This window comes from Nesoenas mayeri (assembly GCF_963082525.1).
Source record: "Nesoenas mayeri genome assembly, chromosome: 3".
NCBI classification, from domain to species: Eukaryota; Metazoa; Chordata; class Aves; order Columbiformes; family Columbidae; genus Nesoenas; species Nesoenas mayeri.
In genome coordinates, this window is record NC_137544.1 from 33593394 (window position 1) to 33617781 (window position 24388).

Genomic DNA, 24388 nt, shown 5'->3' on the forward strand with positions numbered 1-24388 from the left:
GTGAAAAACATGGAATTAATGGATTGAAAGTCACAGAATGAGGTGTATTTTATTATTCTAAACTGTTGTGCCTTAGGTGTAGGTAATCTGATTTTTCTCGTAGTTTTGTAATGGAACAAGTGACTCTGTGTGAGAGAGATGGAAGGAGATATTTAATTGGAAATATCCTGCTGGTTTTACACGATGATGATTTAAAAGAATTCATTTCAATTTTAGTGTTATTGATAATGACTTCGGACCAGATGCCTTAGCACTGACTTGGCTTGTTAAATCCATCCTTCATGGTTGGATTCTGAATCTGAGCAGCTCATGACAACCAAAGCACCATTGTCAGGTAATAGATGGTTTAAATATGGAAACCAGGGATAACTACACAGTCCAGTAAAATGCATCCATACAGCCTTTAGCTGTATGTTTGCTTTGAAATTCCCTGAGAGACCATCATAAGACTCTGGGGTGCAGAAGTCTTAAAGACATATACTAGTTTCTCAAAAAATGGCATTTAAATAAATATTTGGGACTGTTCTCATGTAAAATGTTTGCATTAAGGTACATGGATTGCAATTAACTTTTCCTAACAGTTGTTGGGTAGTGGTGATAATATGAAGATGAAACATCATTTATTACTGTAACAAAAAATGTGACTACTAGTAGAACTTACAGATACAACGGGAAACTAAAACAAGGAAAAAATCCACATGAAAGAAATACTAGGTATAACTAGCACTAACCTTACAATAACTTAAAGAGAATTTGTCAATAAAGAGGAGAATTGAACTTAATGATCTAAGACAAATTTGGCCAGGTTTGCAGCCACTGCTCTAGGTCATGCATACATTTAGGAGAAGGGACTGAAATATATTGTTGCTGTAGTATTTTTCCAACCTCATTACTCCTGATCTCTTGAAAAATAAACCAAAACAGTGGCAAGATTTATTGAAATGTATTGGTTAGGAACTGAAATCCTCAGGTATGAGGATGTCATTAATGAATAATACTTTTTCAGTCAATCCCTGCCCATTCTGCTTGAAAGCCCATTATCTCTGAAACTGCATGGCAATAAAGATGGTTATTAAAGGAATATTTGGCCATATATAAGATTTTAACTGTGAACTCATTTTTCTGTTATTGGCACCACTATTCTACAATATTATATTCTACAATACTTTAATTAAAAAAAAAAAAAATCCACTAGTTGGGAAGAATGAAAAAGACACCCAAACATATAAATGCAATAAAGTGAATAAGAAACTAATTCGTTTGCATCCAGGCTTGGTTTAATCATGTTCTTACTGATGCACATTATGATCTTACCATTCTGTTGAATGAAAGTGAAACTTTTGCCTCCTTCTAACTTACACCTAGTTATTGTTGCTTGAAATTGTATCTAGCCCTTTCTATAAAGTTGCATAGAGAAAGCAATATCAACAGAATATTGGAAAAAAATGCTGTTATCTTCAAGCAGAAATCAGAACAAAAACTAACCAACAAACTAAAAAACACCAAAAACAACCTCACACCAATTGCAATGTGCAAATATATGTGATTTATCCTGGCAAGAGTTTTGCATATTTCTAGATTTTCACAAACAAAAAAACATTAAATTTAGTATAAATATTATGGCACATTGGCCTCCATTTAAGATTTTTATGTCTTTTAGCTATAAATACTAGTGGATCTTTCAAATTGAAGAACATGCAACTTAAATTTATATTAACATCAGTGTCACCTATGTGAGGCATTTCAGATATGGCTGAGAGAATCTAAGCTGGAAGGCCAAGCCCTCCCTGTAGCTCATAGACAGAGGTAGAAAACTCCATCCAGAGCTGTGATTCAGAGCACACAAGTTACAACTTGCCTATAATGGTCTAATGCAAGTGGCATGAGTTATCCCCTAACAAGGAACTCACTGTTCAAAATACCAGGTTGAACTCAATGGACTTTCTTAAGCTGGAAAGATACTGAATTCTCTGAAGAGAGGAATCTAAACATTTTAGAAAATAAAAATTTTAGTACTGTTTGATCATAACAGATTAATTCTCAAAGGTAGCATTTCTAGCAAGACCAAGGATTTTTAATGAATGAGTGAAATACATTGTTTAGAGCATATTAGTCTCAGCAGTGTCACTTTAGCTGTATTTATTCCAACTGGACTATATGACATGTAAACTGGATTAATTTCATTCAATAGTAAACGTAATCTTACACCCTCAGCCTAAAAATCTGTCCTATTTGTTTTAAAATATTTTTCTTATTTTACTACTGCATTGGTCACAGTTTTCAAATTATTTTATTCAGGACCTGAATACATTATTTGTCTCTGCACAGAGACAGAAAGATGACCATGAGTTGTTTTTAACACAAGATGGGCTCTGAGACTGGCATGTACGAAAGCCTATGTTACATTTTTTTGCATCTCACTCGTAGTGGAGGGTTACCTGCAACTAATTAAAAGCCTGTTTTGGTTAGTGAGCTGATCTCAAGTAGGCAGTATTAGGATGAATTTGGAGGGAGGGAGATGGTTAGTTTGGAGTGAAATAGCATTGAACATGGAAGGGGACAATCACCAGGCAAATGATAATTATAGGAGAAGTGATAGCATTTGGAAAACAAAAGTACTGAAGGATGGTTAGTTTTGAAAGCCTGAAAGGGAGCATCTGAAGTACAGGAGAATTAGCTGCAGGAGCAATGGAGTTTACTAGCAATAGTGATGACTGTTTATGAGAGAAATTCCAAGCGTGTGTGTAGAATATGTGTATCTGGTGCAGGTGTGCACCTGTAGAAGCAATGAGGTAGCAATGTGTACCTTCATCTGGGAAGAGACTTAAGACTAAAAAGTACAAGTGAACAAGTGGAAGAGCAGTGAGGTATATCTTTCTGCTATCTATGTAGATGGAGAAGGAGGTGTTACGTTTTTTCACATTCCATGTAACTCAGGATGTTTGCCTCTGGATAAGCAAATTTTCTTAGCAGAAATATAAATTGTTTTCTGTACTTCAGACAATAATTTCACTGAGTCATTAGAAGTACCAATTGCATATAAAGATTCAGTTGTTTTGGTTAATGTGAGTTTATACTGCGTATTCAGGGCGAGGAGGCATGAATAAGAAGGAAGTGAAGCTTAACCTTAAATAAAACTGAACTGAAGTGATTGGACAGCTTAGTAATTCAAACAAGTGATGTGTTAAATTGGGAAAATATAATAGATAGTACTCTGTTTCTCTCATACTCTTTTGCTTGGGTTAATCATTTCATTTTGGCATTTTAAAGTATGTTTTGAAGTTGTGATACACGCTTTGTTTTATTCAGGTTGTAACTGCTGTCTCCAGCACAGAGATAGTTGAGCAGCAGACCATCACTAAATTTTGACCACGTGCTAATTGCATAACCTAATATCTTTAGGACTCTTCAGGATACCTGTGTTACTCCAAGTATGCAATTCTAACTTTATCACAACAGTGAACATAATACGAACCTTTTCTTAAATCTGATGTGTCCTAATGTGGGCCTGCTGAAACTTTTGCATTCAGCTTCATCTTCATCTTCATCTCACAGATAACTTTTAGGCTAATCAATATCGTATATAATGCTTGAGAAAATGATGTAGCTAGACATACTTGTTCACTTCTCCAAGCATCAGATAGAAGCAGCACCTCCAGAAAAAGCATTCTTTGCACATCTGGGGCAGCAGGCGAGAGACCACAGAGAGGACCTGATGCAGGAGGATGTTGAGAAAAGCCTGTTAGTTAATGATCAAAGAAAACATAAGAAAAACAGAAAAGCATGCAAGGAAACAGAGGAGTTCTTACCTTGTATAACCATCAATGTGAAAAAACTGGTGAGCGTTGCTGGCACAAAGAATGGGTGAATTCCAATCCTGCAACATCCAGAGTGGTTCTTGCAAGAAGCATTTTCTTTTCCATGACAATGCTGGTTACATCAAATAGAAAGCTATGCTAAGCACAATGGTGCTTAGGCAGCGAGGGATGAAGCAGAGGCAGAAAGAATCCCCAAACATCCAGGAAACAGAGTTTTTTGAGAGATTGCTTAGCAATAGTAGTGAGCAAGGAGCGCAAAATCCAAATAACTGTTGCACAGACGGATGATGTCAAATAGGACTACTCACAACAAGGCAGTGTGAACATGAGAGCAGTTATAGAAATTAATCAGGTTCTTATCAGTTACGCCAACAGAGATGTGACCACCATCTAGTCCTCATCAGTGTTCATTTTAATTTTTTTCTTTTTTTTTTTTTCTTTTTCTTTTTTTCTCACAGAAAATAACTCTGTGACACACCCTGCAGAGTCGACTTCTCTCACTGTCTTGAGAGCTTGAAGATGGTGCAGGCTGATGAGACTGAGATATAGTACAACAGAATGGCTGAAGTATTTTACTGCTAGATTTATTTTGTCCTATGCCTCTGGAATAACTTCTTCAGAAATATTGCTTCCTCCATGGTGGTCAGGATTTTGGGATAGCCATTTGCCTGGATTATATAATTTGTTAGAAGCTACCATTAAAACAAATACAAACTAATATTATTCTTACTGTTTTGGAAGTAAAAGTATGTAATAATTTTTGTTACAGGCTTCGTGATCTCATTTATCTGTTTATACATTTGTTTGCATTTGTTTTACTGCTGAAATTTTCTTGGTACCTGAAATAACAATCTGACTAGTGTGTTACATTTCCTTTGTGAATGATCTTGCTGTTTTAGATACAGTGACAGGAAGACTGCAAACACAGGGAGAAGAAAATGGTACAGAGAGAGATCTTGATGAGTTAACTCCAGAGGGGAAAAAATATGAAAAAGAAAGAGGAATGCTGGAGAACATGGAACAGGTATCACCTCAGAAAGTAGAAAAAAATCTTTTTTTGCACTGGTTGTAAATGGAAAATGGAAATAGTCTAAATTTTGAAGATGCTACAGCTAAGGAAGACCTTTTTCTGAGCAGTCAAATGTTTATATCTCGACCTCTGATCCAGGCATTTCAGAACTTTTCACTAAGACGTCTGGAAATTTGTACCATTTTTTTTTTCTCTTAATTCCATTGAGAAATCTCAAAACATAATTTGAAATTCAAAGGTTAGGTTTACTTAAAGACAGTTTAGCATCTTCCTAGTACATCTGGACTATTTCAAGGGGTGGGGTAGTTGCCATCACTGCCCAGAATGACTGTCTATCCTTCACTGCTCTTTACTGCCCACAGACAGTATCACTGTCCAGAATGAGCACAGGACTATCTGAAAGAAGCTTCACACTTGCTTCTGGCTCCTTCCTCCCACAATTTGCCCAAATCTGACAAATCTCATCCTGCATGGCTTAAAAGGATACCTCTCGTTAGTTTGACTTCTTGTCCCTCCCCTGTTTTTAACACCTTTCCCTAGAGGTTGTATGCAAAACTGCTTTTGTATTTGTGTGTGATGCTGAGTCTGATTGTCTTTTTGGGAGCTGTGAAAGAGTTTTTTTTATTGCTTTGCTCCGGGAGGCACAATTAAATTAGTTGGTGTAGGCTGTAGACATTCAGTGTTCAGGAATCTGTAGTAATGTTAATCCTGTAGTTACACATGTGATAACCAATGCAATAAAATCCATCTGTTAAACTGAGCTGACGAAGACACGTAAAAGAATCTCAAACTATGTTACTTCTGTTAGCCAGCTGTTCCTTTCATGGTAAAGAAGTATGCATTTGAAGTTCTAGACATGATGAATAAAATCTGTTCCATCTTCTGGACTGTAGGGTGGGAAAATGGCTGGAAATTAATGTCACCAAATAGCAGGCAGTTGTTTAAACCGTAGCCCTCTCTCCAGCCTTATACAACACAGTCTAAGTAGTTCCTGCTGTTTCATACTGACAATAGTTAAAAGGTGTTTTTTTGTTTTGTTTTGTTTGTTTGTTTGTTAATATTACTAAGAAACATTGCTGTGAAATGCAGCCAGGCACAAGATGTGAAAAAACATATACTTGCTATGGGGAATTCTGCTTACTATATTACAATTAACATCACTGACATTATTGACTTTAATAAAACCTCTGTCATGTTGTTAGGTCCGGAATTTCCAGATCAAATTCTATTAATTCTTATAAAACATGCAACATCTAGGGAAATAAAAGAATGCAAGGAATGCTATGCAACGGACTTCCAGAATTGAAAAAGCTATTAAAAGAGAAAAAGTTTTAAAAAGTATACACTAGTTATTATTTTAAGAACTCAGTAAATAGCTTTTCAACTTCTCTCTTCTGCTAAGCATGCAGTATGTTTTGTGTACTACAAGACTGTAAGCAAATATAGTAACTACAATTTTGTGTCATTGCTAACATGACATACCTTCTTTTTAAATATCGAACAATCTTTTTTTATCCTTCTATACAGGTGCAGAGAGGATGATGGAATTCTTATATTCTACTGCTTGTTTTAGACATAACTTGTGTTCAACGAGGAGGAACAAAGAGTGGGTCTTATTTTGGAGAAGTTTTTTTTTTTACAGCTCTAGACAGTTCATTCTGTTTTGCAGATTGACAGATCCCAACGCAAATGTACAACAGTGTTTAAAGGATTGGTACCAGGGTGCTTACAGGATCAAACCTGCACTCACAGAAGAGCCACACCTCAAGAAAACCTTCGTGTATTTTTTGTATTATTTGTTGAAGAAATCTGGGTTAGTAAGCAGTGAACTTTCCATTCGTATTATCCTTCCTAAAATTTCCTTTGGTGCTGATATTTGCCTGATGACATCAAAACTCATTAAACTGTACAATCTGTTGTCTCTGAGGATCATTTAGAAACACATAAACTAATCCCCAGTTTGATCTGAGGTATCAAAGCCTGTGCAAGAGTTGAATGAACTGTGATCTCACACTGTCACTGGGGAACAATCAAAGAAGCCTGAATCTCGGGGTCAGAGAGAGGTCCATCTTCTGTACTCTTTCTCCCATCCAGAGAGAAACAATTGGACAGTAACTATAGTAAATTGCAATAGAAAATATGAAGCTAGTATTTTGAGCATTAGTTGCTATGCATTTTTGGTGAGTCAAATACCCTCTGTTTCTTTTCTTCAGTCATTTGTAGCTGTTAGGCTATACAGCTATTTAGCAAATTGCAAAATACATATGTTGGTTTTATGTGGTTTTTATGACATCAAATCCCTAACCCAACAAGAGAGCAGAATGAAAAATGAATATGGCTTTTTTTTCCCCCCTGAAATTATAACACTTTTCCACAGTTATAATGGCTGTTATTTAGAAGTATGCTGTGCTGTTATTTGAAGATATGCTATGCTTTTATCGGTAGCACCACAAGACTTCTCAGCATGCATTTGGAAATAGTTGTGTTTAACACTTTTCATCATAAAATTTATTTTCAAGAACATCTCACAATTGATTCTTATAAGAAGTGATTTTCTAATCTTTAAGTCATTCTGCAAACCATAAAGTATTTGCCTTTCTCTCACTTCAGAACTCTATGCATAAAGGCAGGGCTACAGAACACGACATTCTCACTCAGTACATAAACTGCCAGGTGCAACAACATGACCATGGAATATGTGATGCTCTTTCCTGTCCTCAGCTAATTAGTGTACGATCCCAAGTGGCAGCTTTTACATTCTTCAATATTTAGAATGCTGGTCTTGCTATTTACTGGATCCAAAAAGAACAATACTATAGACACTATAATACATGGAAATTTCCCCTTCTAACATTTCTGCTGTGTGAGCCCATGGTGAATGATGCTGACTCCAAGCAGTGGGGTATTTTTGATCAGCTATGCAAATACTGCCTGTTTGCCTTACAGGATGTGGCTGGGCAGCAGGGATTAAGGTTCATTCTTGCTGTTTCTGGGCATGCTGGGTTGGGAAGAACATCTTGAAAGGGGGTGAAGGGTTCATCATGCTAATTCATCATGCTAAGAGGCTTCTGGCGTACAGGGTAGGACATGAAATACCAAGGACTGGGCAAGGAGGGAGCCAGCAGAACAGGGACAGAGTAGAGCCTCTTATGGGAGCAGGGGACTTCCCTGAAGCAGGCAGCAAACTTACAGGCTTTGAAGATGACATTCTTGGGCACCCAGAAGCCCTGAGTGTTGTCATTTAGGCAAATGTGGGAGTTTTGCCATATAATTTATTTTTTTTGTTTGTTTTTCTCCGCTGATTTTTTGGTATTGCTTAGAGACTACATGGGGACTTCAGAGAATCCTGCCGATTCCTATGAAGTTCTTACCTGCCCTCTACTTTTCTGTTGAGATGGTCAGTCAAAAATCCGAGAAAAAGCACATCTGAATATTCATGAAAAAACAAATTCCTCCCATGTGTTGGTGGTGACCTCTTGCATGTGACACAACTAGCACAGTCTTCTTAGAAGTGTAAGTACAATTAGTGACCTAACACTGAGTTGGTGAGGCCAGGTGGGGGGATGTAGGGAGATGTCTGTTTGCTTGGCCTTTTTGAATTTTTACCATAATACCATGTAGAAAGAAGTCTTTTTTTTTTTTTCTTTGACAACCTTGACTTCGGGTACATTAGGATTTTCCTGAAGTGGACATCAGAAACATACATTTTTTACCTTTGAGGGTCCAGAAAAATTACTGTCACAACTGAAAGGAATGCTTACTGTACTTATACAAGACTGTATGTGTAATAACAACCACATCTCTCCTACTTTCTCTTATGTAAAAATCTTTTGTGTCTTACCTTGTCCAGACAGACTATCTTGGTCAGCTACCTTGAAAGGTGGCACTGTTACATCAGACAGTTCTTTCTTCTCCTCAGCTTCATTATTCTCATCTCTGGCTTGCAGGAGATTAGGTGGGGTAAAGCTATGTGTGGTATAAACCGCCAGGGTGGTAGGCTGCTCTGTTGGAGACTTGTAGCCATCGGTGATTAATTCATTGCTGGCAGAATCATCTGCTGGAGGAGGCAAATAGGAATCCTCTGGTTTTGGAGGACTGCTAGTGCTACCCAGAGCATTGAAAGGCACTGTGAAACTTTGGTAGTCAGTAGCAATACCTTCTGCGTCTGGAGGATATTTGTCCTGAAACGGTTCTCTGAAGGATTTGGTAGGGAACATAGGTTCAGATGAAACAAAGTTGTTAAAGTCTTCAGGGACACTGATCTCTCCACTTAACATAGGGATTCCAGTTGTAAATTCATTGACAGAGATGTCTCCTGTTTGGTCCACTGTCGCTGGGCTGGGGTAACCCAGCGGGAGTTCCACACTCATGGAGTCCTCCTGAAAAAGTTTTTTAAAAGCAACTTTCATTATTGCGTTTACCTTTTGTTGCTAAAAAGGCCACAGGGGCCTGCAAACAGCTAACTCAGCATGAAGTCATGGGATGTATCAAGTGTTTGGCATCTGCCTCTGATCCTAATCACATTGACTGTAATTTAAAAAATGGTCAAAGAAAAATGACTTTCACTATCCCTGACAATTGCTCTCCTTCTGTCATTGAGATGTACTACTGAGCTGTAAAATGTTTACTTTATAATTAAAACTGGAGAGGTAATTGAGCAGTAATATTCACCTGTAAATGCTGTAAACAGTATCTCTCTCATTATAACACCACCACAACATTCATCCTTACAGCATTTATAAAAGGCAGATATGTATTTTGGCATTAGAGCCTTTTCCTATTTATTTATGTACATCTTAACACTGTTTAATTTTATTTCTCATAGAAAAATAAACTAATATAACAACCAGCATTAACTTACCAAATCAGGGCCTGCCAGAGGAATAGTAACCATGCCCTGGATATCATTGTCAAAATCACTGGGTGGTATAATGGTTTCTGAAAAAAAAATTTAAAAAAAGTGACAGAGAGCACAATATTTCAGCGGTGGCACACTGAGAACTGATCAGAACACATCAGCTCAGTAAAAAACAGTATTAAAACTATCTTTCATCAAAAATATTTTTAAAAATCCGTGTTAGGAAGAGGCATAAATTTCCATTTAAACTGGCAATTATGAGGAAAACAGTAATTTTACATGCATTATTCTTTGTACTCTTTATTTAGTTTAAATAGGATAGGTCTGCAGAGAGCTGAACCACGGATCAGTGCTTAAAATCAGCTGAAGTATGAAGTGCTCAGTTAGATCTGCATGGGCTATGATGACTCATTATACTGTGGTGCTCATTAAGCCTGAATTGTTTTCAGTTTTATCTGAAGTACACATCATTCTTAATCTCAGAGTTTTGGCTTTAGTGCCCAGTGTTCCCTTCACCCCCTCAGAGGAGCTCTTTAAATGTACTTGCATACAGGCTGTTTTTCTAAACCTGTTTTTTAAAAAAAACTAGTGGGAAAAGGTTGATTAAAATAGTTATTATTAAAGTGTTCTATATCCATTAAAGTTTTTCTTAGGACTTTTAATCTACATTTAAATATGATATTATTTCAGAAAGTACTGGCTCTTTTTTTTTTTTTTTTTTCAAGAAAATGCTGCTGTTTGTAAATCAAAGACTACAGCTAAAATTTGCTGCGTGTTTTGAGATTGTTTTGGTACATATACATATAAAACATTTTAAATTATTTTCCCCATCTTTAATCCACCTCCTCAAAATTAGGGTTATGCCAGCTTTGAAAAAAAATCATTGATGGAGTAAAAGAGAATATTTATTGGCAAAATTATTGAACAGTATTAAACCCTTCAACCTTCTGCTGGAGGTCTTCACACCCATCATGTCACTTGCACTCCCTCTGTGTTCCAGAGAGCAAAGTGAACCTTTATGGTGATTTCCATAACACTGATTTTAGCTTGAGATCAAAAGCTCTTCAATGTATCTGTCTCTCTGACTTAACTGGGAGGTTAGATGGCTTGCTTACAAATGAGTCTTAGCTTTCAGAAAGCTAGATTTATGTTAGAGGAAACCTTCACTTTTTTTCTTATTAAACAAATGAGACTGTCCATATTGGGAAATTAAAATGATATTTTGAATATTCATGGTTTTTCTTTTTATTTTTTTTTCCCGTCCTCTTTTTTTTGTCTTAGTCTGCAAAACATCCAGCTTATCTAAACAAACAACCAAAAAAATAGAACCTCTAAGATGACTGGAAATCAGGTTGTATAATTATCAAGGCACATTTTGCTATAAAATTTAACTTAGATCTGTGCATTCTTTGCATGCTATGCAACGGTTAGGAGGACGGGATACATCACATGAAAACAGTCTGTTAAAGAAGCAAAGGAGACTTTACTAAAATTGCATCAATGTGAAAGGGCAAGATTTAGACTTGCACCTGGCACTGGCCTGCCAACTCACCGTCAGTAAACTGGAGTGTTCCCAGGTCCATTGGCAGGGATTGGTCTTCGTGGAGTGCTATGGCAACGAGCTGCTGAAGGTCTGTTACTGTGAGCTTAGTTGCTGATATCTCCTGCTCTTCCTTTGGAGAGAGTGGAAGTTTTTCATTTTCAACCTTGTTAGATCCAATAGTTGAGATGTCATCCGCTGTGCTTTTGATTTCTGAGGCATCTCTCTCGAAGTTCACCACGTATCGTGCTATAGTGCTGCTTGATCTGCAAGAGGAAGATGCAAAAATTCCAAGTGAACCAATATTAGTTACTGGCTGGGGACTGATTTTACAAACAAACAAAATATATCCAACCATAACATATTATCTTCTCTAAAAAATACTGTAGATATTCTTCTTTCTAATGAGACAGCTATCTTCAGATTACTTTTGTTATAGCTATTTTGTTTTCTTCTGTGCATAATTTTAAATAAAAATTGCAATACTGAAGAAAATTATAAAACGCTCTAACATAATACAGTTTAATCTGACTACTCAGAGACCTGTAGAACTGGTAATATAATTTGAAGTCATTGATTATTGGTTCAAACAGTCAGAAATGCATGCTGGGTTTACTAGAAGCCATAATCACCGATTAAGTATGCAGGAACTTATGAAAAGGGACTAGACAGTTCATAAAGCTCCAGATAAGCAAAAATCCTATCACATCTGTGGCATTTTTTTTACTCTTTTTTGAAGAACACCAAGAAAGTTAGCTATAATGTGGTAAACAAATCACTTTTCACAATGGGAGTTACATTTTCCAAGTCTAAATTCATGTCTATAGCTTCTCCTTAGATGTACTTGTTTAACAGAAGTTTCAATTTTTTACCATTATTAATATATTCCTTTTCATAAATACTAAATTCACCTAATTAAATTTAAAAAATTATAAGTACATTGTTAAATATTTGTACTCCACTATATTGCTTTTATAATATCAAATAACTGGAGAGAGAGAAAGTATATGCAATGTATTTACATTTATATGACATTGCAAGAATTCAGGAAAAGTCTTAGAAAATTCTTCCTTTCAAACTACAAGTGAAAGAGAAAGTCTGGGAGCCGTTAGACAAATTATTCCCCAGCAGGACTTTTAAACAACCACAATAGCCTGTGTAGTTGTTTCTATTACCAGTTAAAGGCTCCCTGCATTTTCTCAAGACAGTCACTGGTCTGTTTGTCGTTCTATCTGCCTGATAATGGAGATAACGAATCAAATTCTACATACTTATTGAAGATAATGTGTTTATGGGAATACAGCTGGGATACAGCAGATCAAAAAAGAAAATTTAAATATGAAGTTTTCCTATTTTTTTCAGTTTATGACTGATAGAAATCTTCAGTCATCTGACTGTAAATTTTCTTATGTCAAACAAATTTCTTTCCTTCAGAGAGATCTTGACAAAATTTGATTCTATGAACCTTCCAGATTAAAGTAAAAGCTGTCCCTTCTGCTTTATATCGCAGATTTTGTACTTAGGCAGAAAGCAAATTGATTCACTTTATCACATCAAGTTAAATAACATTTATTGGTGTATCTATGTACATCTTATAGTCTATGAAATGATTAAGATTAATTATGAATTAGAGACAAATTACCCATCTTTCTCCTTCTTCTGTCTTCATTTCATCATAGAAGGAAGGATGTAATAAAGGATTGCAAAAGAAAGAAAAACAAGGATTCATGTACAGTCAGTTGTACATCAAAAATATCTTTTGACAATTTATCTTTAATCTTCTGTGTGTCATCTGTAATTTTTATCTCTGTGTGAAAATGACAGGCTACTCTCCATAATTTCACTCTTTCTCTTCCAAACAATGGGAATCTCCACGTTTTGAGTAGGAAAATGGAAAATTTTACCTTGATAGTTTGAAATATCTGCTTTCTTATTTCCCCCTACAAATGGTGCAATTTAAGCCTTGTCATTGATAATCTATATCCTTATGGTGGCAATGAACACCTGTGTGAACACATGGTGCCTACTCAGATCCTAGACACAGGGGTAACTTGTCCTATTAATTACCTCTGGAAGACGTGCCTATTTTGACCTTCTGTAATATAATGCCCTGTTATTTCCCCTGATGAATTCTCTAATGTATCTCTGATGTCGTCCTTTCATATTGCCTTGTGGCAAATGCTGCTAATACATGTAGCAATATGGCTAAGGGATAATAGAGAGCAACACCTGCCTTTGCTGATCTGTAACTGTAAGGAGCTAAGTAAATTACTAGATGAAGGGAGGCAATCCTGGTCTTCCACCTTGATGAATGTAATCTCAAATCAGCTCCTAAGACCAAGATACTAAACAGAAATGGATCCCAGGTCTCCTGGAGCCACAACTGAAACAGGTTTGTTATTGCATGTTGTAACTATGAGATGCCACTACAGACCTTTTTGCTTGAGCAACTAATTTTCATTTTCCTTTGTTCTTTCTTTTTCCTCAGCAATTTTGCAGAGAGAAAAGCAAGTGCAATACGGTGCAATTACAGTGCAATATAGATGTTCTCCAACATATATTAAATATTACTAGAAGGAAGGAGGACTGAATGTGCCTGATGCTCTGCAATAAGCCTATATGAATTTGGTTTTTTTTCTTGATCTTTATTCCCTTTCAATTTTATGTTACTTCTTACTATTAGCAATTAATTTTTCTCTTGATCCTTTACATAATATGCTCTTATCTATAGAATCACAAACATATTGAATACTCAGCTTTTGATCCACCCCCCCTTGTATACAGAGTAGTTTTTATTAGTGGTAAACATACAAGGAAGTTAAAACTAAAAGAAATTGAAAGCCAGAACACAAATTTGTCAAAATATGAAACATTTTTAATTGTATGAAACACCTGGAAAACACATATTTGAAAAGTTTCATATGTGTGAACATGTACCCTCCTGCAACCTTCTCTTGCCAAAGTACCTTCACCGTGACTGATGAAGGGCACAAGATCCATGCACAAAAAAGGTAGCCACATAAGTAATCATATTCCTATATCTCTTTACCTTGTCATTTAAGAAAGTCCTTAATACACCATTGCTAGCAATTTCAAAGGATTTATTGATTATTTCATCCCTCAGGGAATCAAAGCTGCTCCTACTAGTAATTCAAATTGTCTCACTTGGAATGTATTAGCATTTCTCTCCATAAACTATTTTCTGTTTATAGCAATACACACCCCACTATTATATAGGTCTCTTCATGTCAGAGGGAAAGAAGGAAGAGGAGAATCCTAGTAGCCAAAAAAAAAAGTCCCATTTTCTTACTTACTTAAATCCTAATACGTGGATTTCTTTGAATCCTGGAAGTTTCTCAAATATCTTTTGCATCTATAGAAAACCATAAAATCATTAATTCAGTGTAAGTTCTACTACTAAAACGTAAGCACAAGTTGATTATCTAGACAATACTTGCATATTTCAGAAAGAGCTTTAGGAAACTCTCAACTGCACTCTGTGCCGTCACCATTACTCAACTTGAACATAGTATTTGGTTTGTACATCCTGCCTGCATTACCTATTAATAAGCAAAGTGAAGTACAAAAGACAGTTTTTTTTAAGTAATGTAATTATGTAAATAAATTATAATCTAGTTCATAATAGAGCAAGTCAAACGACGTATCAAATTATTTTCTCATTTTCAGCAGTTTTGGTTCACGAATAATTTCATGATTCAAGTCACCTTAACAGTAAATTGTTAATTATGTAGAAATACTAACCAAATGGAGGTGGATTTACATTGTTTGGCAAGTAATTTACAAATTAAACAGTTTTATATGTCCTGTACAAATGGAATAAGTTCACATATTTTTAATTCTAATGTAAACAATTGCACAATTACATGGTTTTGAATAGAAGAGACAATATGAAGAATAAACAATAAGCAGAAAAGGTGAATTCTGCATATATTTTTCGAACTTTAGGATAATAAGTGTTTTTATCAGCACCTGAAGAATTAACAATGTTTTGAGATCCAGCTGACTGATCTTTTGGTCTTTTACAATTGTAGAAACATTTATTGAGGTAAGTAAAATGAAATGTTTTATGTATGTCTACTATGTCAGAAGAAAGGGATTTTTTTAAACAAACAGTTCCGCAGTTCCTTTCTGATTCACTTCCTGTCCTTCTAAGTACCATGCAGCACATCATCTAAGCCTTTCATCTGCAAGCAAAGCAGGGAGCTGAGGGAATTGAAAAGTGAAGAAAATTTTGAAGAATCAGATTCTTTTAATTCAACATATCACTTAAAAATTATATGAACTAATGTAGCGATCTTTCCTCTTCCTTAGCTATATGATTCTGTACAACTGAGCACACATTTAGAACTCATTCATTCATGTGTGAGGGTCTGTCAGAACTGGTAGGGAATAAGCAGTCAGACCCACAGCTTTCTCCGTGTCTCACATGTGGGTTAAGTGAAGTAGCAGAAGATCAGTATGTTATCACAATACCAGGGATCAGCTGCACTGTATAAGCTTAGATATCTTTTTCACCATAGCAAACAGAAGATAATGTCTAGTGCAGAAAATAGCCTGCCATCGACACTCCCCTTACCCATCTCTTGCAAGAAGACAGTAGGAAAGGAACTGAAGTAAATTATTTTGAGCTTGATCTGACTTAATAAAAGTGATGCAGAAGTAGCAACTAGACTGTGGGACTAACATGATTAATGCTCACTGAAAGTAACAGAGGTTAAGGGCCTGATTCATTAGGATGCAATTAATTTTCCTAGACTTAGGCAAGCACTATCATCTGAGATGCCTTAAGGTTGTCTTCTGCTCAGTTACTGGTTCAAAAGAGTGCAGCTCTCTCATATCTGAAAGGGCCTTGCAGATGTACCAGATATCCATGTTTAGGTAACTGAATCCCCTTTTAGCCATGTTCTACCAGCTGACTGTGTCACAAACATCTTTGGACTCTTCAAAGTGACAGATAAAATTTGATAACAATGGAAAATAATTTAACAATCAAGAAACTTTGCATTGCTCCCCCTCTAATTAATGAAATGACTTAAAAGTCAGATTGCTGAATTACATCATTATATGTGTAGTAAAAAAAGTCTGTAAGCAGTTCTGTTTGATAATGTTGGAAATCTCCAGAGAAGGCACTTTTTATCAGCTCTGCCAACACATCCTTCACCATTTTTCTACGCATATCTGAGACTGAACCAGAGTAGTGAAATGGCTTACACTAAGAAATGCTAATGAAACTGATGAGAAGTTTTAGTTAATTCTACGAGGAAAACCTTTTGGGAACCTCAAGTCATTAACTGCTATCTAATAAATTGATAGTTAGTATTATTAATTATATGAAAACACCATAGGTGTTCCAGTTCTTATGGAAACTATGATAATGCACAACAAAATGATTGGAAGCCCTTTGAATAATAGTTCAGACAACAGTAGGTAATTACTTTTAACATTTATATTACATTTCTCATTAGGTTTATTGTAGAAATTAAATTATGACAAAGTACTGTCCATTAATTCCTGACTAAGCCCTAATGATACTCCTGAAGTTAGTGTGTTCATCAGTTATCTGAAGCTCTGCTGCTGACAAAGGCATTGGTTTGTTAACTTGGTGGCTGAACAGATAGCCTAAATGAAGGGAAAAGCTGACTATACATGGAGGAAAACAGAAGGTCTTGAGAAAACAGGAATAAGCTATTTCAAGTGAGGCAGTAGATTCTAATTCTGTTTCATGGTGAAGGTAGTTTCATAGTATGAATGTTAGCTAAGGCACAAAGCCAACATTTTGGTGTTCACTCAACCTACTTACCTGTAGCTGAAATTTGGCAGCTAGTTGTCGGTACTGTGGGGAGTCAGGATCACTAAGTTCAGGTGTATACTCCTGGTCAGTGAGAGTGACGCTGAATTCTACCATTTGCTCCACAGGCAGTTCTGGGACTGTGTTTGTTCCCAGCTCCTGGAAAAGGAGAGGAAAAAAAAGGGAGAAATAGAACTAAGTGACTTTTTCCCCACATTTCGATATCACAGTATCACAGTATCATAATGCGTTTGGGATTGGAAGGGACCTCAAAAGATCATCTAGTCCAATCCCCCTGCTGGAGCAGGAACGCCTAAGTGAGGTCGCACAGGAACATGTCCAGGTGGGTTTTGAATGTCTCCAGAGAAGGAGACTCCACAACCTCCCTGGGCAGCCTGTTCCAGTGCTCTGTCACCCTTATTGAGAAGAAGTTTTTTCTCAAATTTAAGTGGCACCTCTTGCGTTCCAGCTTGATCCCATTACCCTTTGTCCTGTCATTGTTTGCCACCGAGAAGAGCCTGGCTTCATCCTAATGGCACTCACCCTTTATATATTTATAAACATTAATAAGGTCACCCCTCAGTCTCCTCTTCTCCAAACTAAAGAGACCCAGCTCCCTCAGCCTTTCCTCATAAGGGAGGTGCTCCACTCCCTTAATCATCTTCGTTGCCCTACGCTGGACCCTCTCCAGCAGTTCCCTGTCCTTCTTGAACTGAGGGGCCCAGAACTGGACACAATATTCCAGATGTGGTCTCACCAGGGCAGAGTAGAGGGGAAGGAGGACCTCTCTTGATCTACTATATATAATAGGAAGAATAATTCCCTTTTAAGCCTGTCCCAAAAATAACTTTCTGAACCATATCCTACAAAAGGCAAGGGTTCCTCACCACATCTGTTGGCTTAATTCTTCTGCTTTTGCAAACAAGTGTCTGTTACTGTGACTTGTGAGTTGTCTTTGATATACATAAACGAAGGAGATGAAGAGAATCAAGCCATTTCTGTAATGGGAAACCGAGGCCCCTGTGACGCCTTGGTCTCTCTCCAGAGGGAGGTTTTGGAAGGTTCCCTGAAGCCACATGGGTGTGCTGAGACCAGGGCCACCTCCCTGACACCCCTGGGTGCAACAGCCAGGACTGGTTTAGATGGAACCTGTGGCCCATGGTAACTGCTGTAAAGCTGCAGTGAAGGGGACAGTCCCTGGTGCCATGCTGCATGGCTGCTCTGAGGAGACATCAGCAGACATTCCCTGTTTGGCAGCTGGCTGTCTGGACAGAAAAAGGCAAGAAGGTCCAGTCCTATACCCTGTGTTGTGGACAGCTCAGAAAGTAGGCATTTTTACATTATTCAGTGAAGAACAAGATTAAAAAATGGTGCAAAATAGGCAACAGGATGCTCATAAAAAGAGTTAAGACTTGCCTAAAAGCCGATTGTCATGTTGTTATGCTTTCTACTGCATATGCAAGAAACTTCATGCACTATTGCAGTGAAAAACAGATGCTAATAAAACCCTTCAGTCCCACTAGCAGTAACAGAGGGGAGCACTCATGACTTGTAAGCATAAAGTGTTTCTAAGGCTTCCTTCTCTTTTCTGCTAGCTGAGCTCAAAAAGAAGAGGTGAGTGAAAAAGTGAGATAGGAAAATAGGCTGCCCTCACCTTCACAGGAGTCTTCGTGTCATTAACAATTTCGTTGAGCAGTGTGCCATTAGGTGCTGGTGCATATGGAGAGAGGGATGTGCCAGGGGAGCCTGTAAAGGAAAATTAGGCAAGAACAGGTTTGCACATCAAAAATCTGCTTTCTGTGTTGGTCAGGTGTCAGCTGGCTGGAGAAGCTTTCCTTATGGAAGATGTGTTTAAGCACAAGCCTGTGTCAGTGAAAGGTGTTCATGACTTATGGTGTGGGTAAAGATGATATTTTTTTATGCAATAGATGGCCTTTCTTTCCAGTTCAAAGCATAAGTAGCATTGTGTGTGTGTGACTGAAACCAAAAATGGCACTGACTATGCATCAATGAAATTGTGTGAATTAAATAATAATATTTTATCATTTCCTGTCATACTGTAATAAATATCACCAATGTCTAAGCTTCATTTTACCAGTTGAGATCTTTGTCTCTATGGCAGCCACCTTTCTTTAGGGCTCAATTTAAAGTAACAAGAGGCTTTGACAGAGTTTTCCAGCTACAGGCAAAATTACCATGCTGGAAGTTGCTATCAATAAGACTCCATCATATTTGGCTCTCATAAAAATGTGTGCAGAGTGTTTCCCCCTTGAACCAAAATGCTCATATTTACAGATTTTTATCACTGCATAAATTTCCAACATTATTTTAAAGAACTGTAGTACACAACAGCTTTAGTAGGTTTAATTGGAATTTTATGGCCAAGTTAATGCCTTGGCATCACTGTGACTTTCTGGCTAATGTCATTCTTTATTTTCATCTGCTTGCTTATTTTGGCAAACAAAATGCAGCAGCTGACACTCTAAATGTTATTTTATAATTGAAGCAAAATTAGCTTTACTCTCTATTCTCAGGAAACTAGGAAAACATGCATTTAAAGATTGTGAAACAAACGTGGAATGCTACATTTGAGTAGCAGACATGCTGTAAAGAAATAAAAAATGCTTATAGATTATTTTACTAAAGCATTTTCGTTGTACTTCACAGAACTTGTCATGCTTCTACTGCATTGATTAAATTACAGCGTTCTAAGATCTATGAATCAGTGGTTTTAGCAATTCTACCTTATGGGCAAATGCACAGCAAGCAGATTTGATTTTACCTGTAGAAATGGAAGGAACGTCTTCCACCCTTTTGCCACCTGTTTTCTCTGTGGATATTTCATCTTTCCTATCAATCAAATAGAAATGAATGATTTAATGATCAGCATGCTGTACTGGGAATGGCAAAGATGTAAAATAACGTAGCAATGACCCCTATATTAAGTGTACTTTCAATGAGAGAAGTTATTTCTAATGGAATAGTTGATAAGCTGGTTAAACAAGCAATGAAACAGTCGATCATATTTTATATTCAACAGTTTATATATTTCCTTTCCTCTCCTCTCCTTCACTATGGTATTTGTTCTTACAATTAACAAAATACTGATTTGAGATATTCTTCCAACAAGGACTAACAATCCTGTCAGGAGTCTGCTCATGAGGTTTCATGACTGATTTTCTCTGAGCAATTGGAGGGATGGGATCACAGATATTGAATGAGTGCACAGAGTCCGCTTTTTCTCTCTTTGAAGTCCATGAATGGTTGACCACTGGTTAAATGGAAGCAAGACTTCTTGTACATTATCTAAACCAAATTTTGTCTCCTTTACTGTATCTCTTCCTATCAAGAGAGTTCAGAGAAGGCTTTGAGTTTCCTCTAATTTCTGAGCTGATTGATATTTGATGGTTCCAAGGGTGTTTCATGGTTTGTTGTGAGGAGAGGTTGGGTGGACTTATTAGTTCTGTTGTTAGCCTATATTGTGATATCATAAGGAAGTTTCCAACTAATGATAGTTTCAAATCAGATTCCTGGATCAAGATTATTATTGTGAATTGTAGGAGTGTTTATATTTGGATCTTGATGTAATATTGATGGGTTAATGCCTACCATGGTCCCCATGGCAGAGAGCTGAAAACTCAAGTAAGAATACAGTAGATGTCACGTACAGATTGTCTGCCCTACATCATGGGATTTGTTTTGGTATTGTTGATACTGTTTTATTTTCTAAGTTTTACAGTCATGTGCTGATGAAGAAATTTTGGAACTGAGACAGTTAGCTTGCCTGAAATGCAGATGTGGTTTGAATATACAAGTACATTTTACTTTACTCGTGTCAAAGATTCCTGCAGTTAAGGCTATAGAATAATTTATGTTCTATAACCAAATTTGTATTGATTTGTAGTTTTTGGAAAGTGTATTCAAAGTGACATTTTGAGATTTTTCTTTCCTGAAATTGGGAAGTGAAGAATTTCAGTTGGTTTGGGTTCTAAGTAGAGTGTGGAAAAAGACACAGCACAAACCAAAAAGCCCAATCATGAAAACAAATGAAGATAGAATTCCTCAAAATTTCTATAGAAATAGCTATTATTAAGCCACTGCATACAGGTGGAGTGTTTGTGAAAACTGATATGAGTAAAAGAACTAAGGGCACCATAATCTGCAGTGTGGTGTTAAATGAGACAATGTGAAGCTCGTAGCATAGACAAGATGGTTGGGCTGCATTTCTATACAAGACCAATCTAGGTGTTCAATTACATAAATAAAGAATATGAGCAACTCCTGATTTATACTCTGGATATCTTGTGCGGTGAGAACGAAAGTGTTATTTCTAATATTATTTCTAATGTTTTTATAATGTTAACTAATTATGTGTCATGTCTTTAACTAGAGACTGCTCTCTCTATATGGCATCTGTAGAAAATACAAAATGTTTCCCAAACCACACAGTTGTAAAGATGAAGTCCGACAATGCATAATCATGGCTGCCTGTATTTCCAGCTAAAGTATGAGTAATTTCATAGACTTCACTTCATCTTCTGTATTGTGTCTAGGGAAAACCATGCTGTTCACAAAGACCCTAAGAACTCTGAGATCAGTCACTTCACTTATTGCCTTGCTGCTGCTGTCTGCACTAGGCTGAGTGAAAAGACCTCCCTTTGGATTTCCAGAGGAGTTTAATTAGGCCCTACATTATTAAAAATACATTTCTGAGAAAGAAGAACACTCAAAGCTCCAATATAATTGTGAATAAAGATACCTAAGACCTCTGTAATCACGAGACAGTATACCTTATGAATGGAAAAGATTATTTGCTTCACCTGAAAATCTAAGAAAATTTGAAGGAAAGATAATATATAAATCATAGAAACTGTGAACAGTGACTTGTTGGGCTATACTATAGTGTTTATATGCAGAAATACAGAGCTCGGCATTGTAACTTTAATCCTGCCATTCTCAGACTTCTGAACATTGCTCGGAGCATACTTTTTTTCCCTAGAGTTTATGGAATAAAGCATGACATTAGTTAACACTATCATGATGTGTTAAAGTACAGGAGAAAACTAGAGTGAAGCCATAAGAGTTTTCATATTATTTCTTCACGTATCCTTCCAGATCAACTTTTGTTCAGTTTTCTGACTTTCCTCTTGAGAATTATAGCAATTGTGGGTAATCTTTTGTCACACTCCCAGTCAACACTAGTCTAACACAAAGCTGTGGCTCTATCTGGCTTTCATGTTCACTGCAGTCAAAGGAGACATTCTGCGGTGTCTCAAAGTGAACAGGCAACTCAGATGTTTGGCCACCTTAATGATTAGTGATTCAATTACTGTGTACTATGATACATACAGTATACACATCTGTCACAGCACACACCAAATACACCACAGTTCTATCTGTATATCTGTTCACATCCACACACATCTACACATATCTTTTTCAAAAAAAAGCAGTAACATCAAGTGGCAAGGTTCTACGTGTGCTACTTACCTTTCCTGGAAGGTTCTATGTTTTACTCGCTGCAAAAAGATTAAGAAAAACAGCATTTTACTAGTGGATGTATCCAACCATTGAGCAGAAGCCTATTAGCTCTTTTGTTTACTGTACTTTTATGTTTTCCTTCTAACACATGCCCCCTCCTCTTCCTGAGCAATATTTTGCCCTCATATAAGCAGATGTGGAGGGACTTGGAAGTCTTCCCCACTTTCTAAACAAATGTCAGTATTCCTTACCCGCTGGATTATTTCCAGGTGCTCTTGGGAATTGCTGAAGTTTTTGCCGATGTCGAATATGCAGAAGGTTTCCCTCTGACAGGCAGTAACCCAGTTCTGATATTCAGAAGTGTCAGGAATCCGATCCAGAAAAATACGAAAGGCTTCCCACACAACTTCCTGGCAGACTGAGTAAGAAGAAAGAGGATGGGGATGGATGCTTTGCACCAAAAAGTAAACCTTTGAAAGTGATTTGGGTTTTATGCATTTTACTGTACTTAATAAACAAATCCAACATCTAGGTATTTTTAAATATTTCGATCTGCTAGGTATTTTTGAGTTGGCAGTCATTTGCCTTTATGCTAAAGGATTAACCATCTTTGAATTAAGGATTGCTAACTTCCCTCATTTTAAAAGAGAGATTAATTTGGCCTGACGTCATCATAATGAGTACAGAGCAAACACAAAACACACTTCCTTCATCTCAAAGGTACATACATACAAAAACACATACTGAATGTTCTAGCAAGACCAAAGAGCAAGGTAGAGAAAAAAAGATCTAATAGTCATCATACTTGAATAATCATAATTTTAACTGTATATAAAGGTTTTGTACATTAATGTGGTTAACTATGCATAGGACAAGCTAAACAGATAATATTTAAGATTTTGATATTCCCCACATATATAGCAAAATATTTTGATGGAAAAAAAGAGTTTTTAAAAAATGATTATATTCCAAATTTTCAATGTAACTAGTCTTTTCAAAATCTTAAAGACATTCTGTAGCTGCTACATGTTTTCATGTTTCTTTAAACACCTTTGGAAAAATTAGATGACTTAGTATAGGTAAAATTCCTTTAGAAAGAACACGCTTTTCTTCTCTACACAACTTTACAGAGACATTTGTTCAATGTTAAACATCCTTCATGGTAGTGAATCACCCAGTTAAACATCAGACTACATCAGACAAGATTAACAGGTACTGTGGCTGCAGGGAGAACAGTAGCGATCTGTATCATTTGAGAAAATGAAAATGAACATAAAGAGAATACGACAATGGGAAAGATTTTGAAATTTTGGCATTCAGGAATAAGGAGGAGCTTCATTTACAGGATGCAAATTGGCTTAATTACATGAGATGATGTAACCACATAATATAATAATGGAGAGTAGGACTTTTACATATTCTGTTGGCTTACTCCTTTTGCAAGAAAGCTCTGAAGTTCAGTGGCATCATGTTACAAAGTACATTCGAATGCATATTTGGGCTTGGCATCCAGTTTTTGAGTTGATTTTCTGTCATTCAGAACTCTGCCAGGCATTTCAGGGAAAACTTGTAAAAGATAAGTTCCAGCTGCAAAGTCCTTGCTCTCTGGGACTGTGAGTGAGGATCATGACATGCAGGGGTAAGTGAGGGAGGGAGAAAGTCAGCAGCAGCTGGGTTATAAAGTGACTGCTCAGAAATACTTTATAGGGTTTACTTTCCCTAGATGATTCTGATAACATACGTCTTGGGTATGTCTGCAGAAGTGATTTTTTTGAGTCACAGATGGCCAGGTGGGGCTACACTTCTGAGTGCACTTTTACCATCATCTTGCTGAAGTCTCCTCTTTTTTGTA

General features: G+C 36.7%; 1 protein-coding gene across 1 annotated transcript in view; it reads right to left on the bottom strand.

Annotated features, from left to right (window-relative positions):
• IMPG1 (interphotoreceptor matrix proteoglycan 1) overlaps positions 1–24388 on the bottom strand; it is a gene marked incomplete at both ends in the record, with an annotated part of 57319 nt that overhangs the window by 16820 nt on the left and 16111 nt on the right. The window contains 10 exons of the mRNA XM_080341400.1: positions 8690–9227; positions 9710–9786; positions 11259–11512; positions 12889–12909; positions 14561–14619; positions 17068–17214; positions 18710–18801; positions 19838–19905; positions 22546–22574; positions 22788–22954. Of these exons, the coding sequence (XP_080197526.1) occupies positions 8690–9227; positions 9710–9786; positions 11259–11512; positions 12889–12909; positions 14561–14619; positions 17068–17214; positions 18710–18801; positions 19838–19905; positions 22546–22574; positions 22788–22954 (1452 nt within the window). The remainder of the gene's footprint in view (positions 1–8689; positions 9228–9709; positions 9787–11258; positions 11513–12888; positions 12910–14560; positions 14620–17067; positions 17215–18709; positions 18802–19837; positions 19906–22545; positions 22575–22787; positions 22955–24388) is intronic.